The 5,084-nt window shown below is 57.2% G+C and overlaps 1 protein-coding gene across 1 annotated transcript in view; it reads right to left on the reverse strand.

The window, feature by feature from the left end:
* The window catches only part of MVB12A (multivesicular body subunit 12A), a 5,103-nt gene extending 1,667 nt beyond the window's left edge, over nt 1–3,436 (reverse strand). Inside the window, exons 1-4 of the mRNA XM_004698128.2 lie at nt 3,307–3,436; nt 3,097–3,195; nt 2,886–2,982; nt 622–748 (exon numbers count right to left, since the gene is read on the reverse strand). Of these exons, the coding sequence (XP_004698185.1) occupies nt 622–748; nt 2,886–2,982; nt 3,097–3,195; nt 3,307–3,396 (413 nt within the window). The 5' untranslated portion in view covers nt 3,397–3,436. The remainder of the gene's footprint in view (nt 1–621; nt 749–2,885; nt 2,983–3,096; nt 3,196–3,306) is intronic.
* Nucleotides 3,437–5,084: the final 1,648 nt, after the last annotated feature.

Genomic DNA, 5,084 nt, shown 5'->3' on the forward strand with positions numbered 1-5,084 from the left:
GGGGGGTCCCCACCACATGAGGAACGGTATGGGAGGGTCTCGGCCTGAGGAAGGCTCAGACCCACTGGAATAGGGCCTCAGGTCTTCCATTACTGGGGGGACCTTGGTCTTGGCACCTGCACCGGCACCCTCAGCACAGGCAGTTGTTATTTCTACCGAGTCTCCAGCTCCGGGGACCGGAGCACCATAGGCAGCTTGTGCTCCGGGGGCTTTCTCGGCCGTGGTCATCACAGCGCTCATTATAACCCCAAGCCTCTCTTCCTGGTGCCGCCAGCTGGGTTCACACCAACACTCTTGTGCACGGGGCTGCTTGCTGCCGTGTGTCGGCTCCGACTTCCCAAGGGTGCGCACCACCCCACAGAGCTTGGGAAGTGGACCTCCAAGTGGTCTTGCCTCCCGAGCGGCAGGTGGTGGGTGAGTGCTGAACCATTTGAGCCACCCGTTGCCTTGCGGCCACACAACACTCCCGTTGGCCCTGCGACTTTGGGACAAGGATCTTGTTTTTAAGACGCGGAAATTGAGGTGAGAGGAGGGGCAGGATCTCAGGGGAGGCCCTGGGGGGTCAGAGGGGCCCATGCAGAAGTTGGAGGGAAGGAGGCTGGCGGCTGGGGACAGCCCTACCCTACTCGCAGGTATCCAGGCACCGTCTTGGTCTTCCCGCTCAGCCGGACGTCAAACACGGCCGTGTCCGAAGCCCCCAGGGGCACCAGCTTCACACACATCCGTTTCTTCTTGGACATGGAAGCCTCTGGGGGTGAGGGCAGGGAAGTGAGGGGGGAGCAGGGGTCCCCAGAGTGGGCTTCGGCTGGAGCTTGCACCTGCTCTGCCCTTAGAGGAGACAGGTTCAATCAGGAGTGGTCTTAGCATGGGAGGGGGTCACTATGCAGCCATTCGGGGTCACAGCCAGTTGCCATTGAACTGTCGTAACTCCTGATGATCCCGGGTGTGAGAGGCCAACCAAAGCAAACCAAACCCACTGCCATCGAATCACTGCTGACTCACAGCACCCCCCTGGTGGGTTCCCAAGAGTGAAGCTGTTCACAGGAGTAGAAAGCGAGTCTTTGCTTCTAACTGCCAACCACACAGATCACAGCCTGGCTAGAAACCACCACACCTGGGCTCCTGGGTGAGGTGAGACCTGTGCTTCAAGGGTTCCGAGAGGCAGACAGCCAGGCCGTCCTTTGGCAGCACCCCTGAAAGAACTCCAGGAGCTTTGGTGCCGTGGTCACCAGCCAGGCTGCGATCCCAAGATCGACAGCTCCAGACCCTCTCGGGAGACACACCGGGCTTTTTACTCCCATTAGGGGAGACCATCTCAGAAACACAGGGACAGTCCTATGCTGTCCTCCAGGGTCGGGTTGCTATCAGTCGGCCTCGGCTCGCTGACAAGTGAGTTTGGGTTTTTGAAGACACTCAAACCTCCCACCGCTCAGTGAGTGAGCAGGTGAGCCCACTAACTGTTCCGATGACCCAGGGGTGCCTGAGGGCTGGCGGATTGTTGGTGACATGGACAGGTCGTCACAGGGCAGCTGTGGACGTGAAGGCAGGGGTGGCCATGCTGGCACCAGGACTCTTGCTTTCCCTCCATCCTCCCTCCTGGAAATCGGCCAACCCTTGCCCATAAGCCAAATCTGGCCCAGACCCTGTTTGTTTACCTCCCAGGAGCTCAGAGGGGTGTGTCAACAGATTTCTGTTGTTGCTACAGCTGCCGTTGAGTTGGCCCACGAGACTCCGGGTGACCCCACAGGCAGCAGCACGGGGTGCTGACTGGTCGGGCCGGCACCCGAGGATCAGCTGTGGAGCCTTAGGGTTTGCACCGGCTGATTTTCACAAGATCTCCAGGCCTTTCTTTAACTATCTTAGGCTGGAAGCTCGGTTGAAACGTGTTCAACATCAGAGCAACACACCAGCCTCCGCTGACAGGTGGTGGCTGCACGTGACGCACACTGGCCAGGAGTGGAACCCAGGTCTCCTGCCTGGAACTGATATTCCCCCTGTGGGGCCCTTTCACACGGTTGAAGGCTTGTCAAGGAAACATGGCATGCCGACCCCGGGTGTGCTGACGACAACGGCTGCCGAGGGCTGCCAAGGCTCTGGGACGTTCCAGAAGCAGCCACAGCGGGAGGCCCCGCCTTCTGAGACACCTCTGGGTGGGTTTGGCACCACCCAGCAGCCTGGTCACAGCCTTGAAAACCCGCTGGGGCCCAGCAGTTACACTCTGTAACACACAGTTTTACTACGTAACGCATTGCACCAGGTGGAATCAACCTCCTGGCACTGACAAGCACCACGGGAAGAGAAGGAATGTGCAGGGAATTTGCAGATCTCTACATCTGCAAAACCTAGGTTATGATCTGGTCCTTACAAAAAAAAAAAAAGTGGGTCAACTCCAGTATCCATAATTATGTTCTGAAGATTGAAACAAAAACGACCAAAGACTAAGCTTGGGCAGCTGAAGTGGTTTGGAAAGCCGAGTGGTCAGGGCTGGTGCAGCAGCAGGGAGAGGGGGCGTGTCTCCAGGAGTTAGGTGGTGAACTGGAAGAACAGGACGCTCCCGGGAGAAGACATGGGGGACATTAAAGACCTTTGCGGGGTTCCACTTGCCCGGGCAATGAGACCAGAACTGGAGGTAGCACTGATGAAAAAGTTGCACGAATTGAACCCTTACCCTGGGCGAAAGCCTGTCAATTTGCACATTTGAAAACAAGCCAGGGAACAAGGCTCCATCACAGAACACAGCCAGCCAACCCCAGCAGCAGCGAAGGGGGCCGAGCGCGGAGGGAGTGTCTGACGTCCCCCTACCCCCACCCCGTCCTGCTTCTACCAAGAGGGACTCTGATGCCACCCCCTAGCGCCGTCCCCCCGACCCCCTCTGCGGGCCTTACTGGAGTCCTGGGGATCGCTGACAGGAGAGAAGCCGGGCGGGAGTGGGCTCTTGTCCGCCAGGACCTGGATCTCAGCCACGACATTTTCCTGCGGGTTCTGGGGGACACGACGAGGGTCACGGGCGGCAGGGACGGCGCTCCCGCCACCAAGCCCACGCAGGGACAGGCGCTGCGGGCGGACCCGGGAACCCACGAGCGTGGGCGCCCCTACCTCCAGGCTGCCCAGCGGGCAGAGGCACAGGAAGTAGCCGGATTTCTGCGCGAAGCTCTTGCCAAAGCTGGCGGGCGCCCCCTCGACAGTGCAGGAGACCTGTGGGGTGCGAGTCGATCAGTGCCCGGTTCCCACCGGGACGCCGCCGAACCCCATCCCTGGGCGCTACCGCCTCGGCCCCCAGCCAACCCGGCCCCCGACGCCGCTCACAGCGCTGAATCCTCGCGGCGGGGGCGCCGAGGCCGAGGACCAGGCCAGGCCGGTCAGCGGCAACGAGTCGTTCCCGGGTCCGGGATCCATCCTCCGAGGCCAGCGCCGAAGGCGGAGGGCCGCCCAGGACTCGGAGCCGCCGCCCGACGGCCTAAGTCCAGCGGGCGTGCGAACTACAACTCCCACAGGCCCCCGCGGAGGCTGGGTCCCAGAAGCCTCTGGTGCACATGCGGACCAATCGCGTGGGACTAGGGAGCCACGCCCCTCTACGTAACCAGCGTGCGCCCGTAAGCGACGTTTACGGAAAAAGGTCTCGCTTCTTATTCGCCGGTCGCAAGTTTGGCAGGAAATAGCGCCGCTCAGCGCCAGGGGGCGTGCTCCTGGGCTTACGTTAGCCAGAATTCCTTGCAGCAAAGTAGGCTTTCCTTTGTAATTTGGGAATAAAGGGAGCAACCTGCAATTTTAGTTCTACGGGGCTTTCCCAAAGGCAGTGGTCTTTAGGTAGACAGCACGAAGTTTATGCGACAAAAATGTCCACCACACTGAGCCACGGAATCTTGAGTATAGTTTGAGGACTTGATCACGGGAGCTTTAAAAACTAAGTTGTTCTCAAATGAGCCCAACGCATGGCGGACCCCGTGCTCCATAAGGTTTTCTTTTTCAGGTTTATTTCATTAAAAAAAATTTTTTTTCTAAATCATTTTATTAGGCGCTAATCCAGACATACCGTAATAATGTAGAATTGCTACCACGATCAGTTTCAAAACATGTTCTTCCTTCTTGAACTCCTTGATATCAGCTCCCCCTGACCCCTTGGCCCCCATAGGGTTTTCGGTGGGTTATTTTTCTGGAACATTGCCAGGGCCTTGTTTTGATGCACTTCAGTGGACTTGAACCGCCAATCTTTTGCTTAACTGCAGCTGAGCTCGTTCACTGTTTGCCCCACACAGACACTCAGACCTGTTTTGTACTACAGCCTACATTCTAAAGCACTTGGTTTGTGGAAGACAGTGGATTACCGTGGCAGCCCTAACTCCATATGGCAATAAGGCCTAATTTATAACTCCACTTGAGTCCTGTGTGTGGCCATTAGCCAGCGAGCTGGCAGCTTTGCCCTCAAGCTGGGTACAGTTTGAAAGTGGAGTACAACACCCTAGGCCAGTCCAGGGAAGAATCAGCCATTGCCAGGTTGGGCGGGGCATGTGCTTGGTCTTGCCCAGAATGGTTTACAGATGTTGTTGTTATTGTTAGTTGCCATCAAATCGGTTCCCACCCACAACGACCCTATGCAGAACAGCACAGAACACTGCCCAGTCCCGCACCATCGTCCCAACTGATCCTGTGCTTAAACCAATCGTTACAGCCACTGTGTCAGTCCATCTCCTTGAGGGCCTTCCTCTTTTCCTCAGCCCCTCCACTTTACCAAGCATAATGCCCTTCCCCAGGGACTGAGCTCTGCTGACAACATGTTATGAGAAAGTATGTAAGGTGAATCCAGCCATCTTTGCCTCTAAGGAGCACCAAGAACATACTTCTTACAGGACAGATAGACGTGTATCCTCTAAAAGTTAAGGTACTAGTGGTTTTGACCCAGGCTCACCACAAGTGTTCAAAACCTTTTTTTTCCCCCTCTTAATTAAAAACAAACAAGGCCCTGTTAGGCCAGCATAGGACTGGGGTTTGTTCGTTAACGCGTGCCCAGAGGGTCAAGCTAGGGAAACAAAGGAGTGGCCCACCGCACATGTTCAGGGTTCCCGCCGGTAGGCAGGGGTGGGCGT

Source organism: Echinops telfairi, unplaced genomic scaffold, assembly GCF_000313985.2.
Source record: "Echinops telfairi isolate 266 unplaced genomic scaffold, ASM31398v2 ScPeMD7_7457;HRSCAF=8495, whole genome shotgun sequence".
NCBI lineage: Eukaryota > Metazoa > Chordata > Mammalia > Afrosoricida > Tenrecidae > Echinops > Echinops telfairi.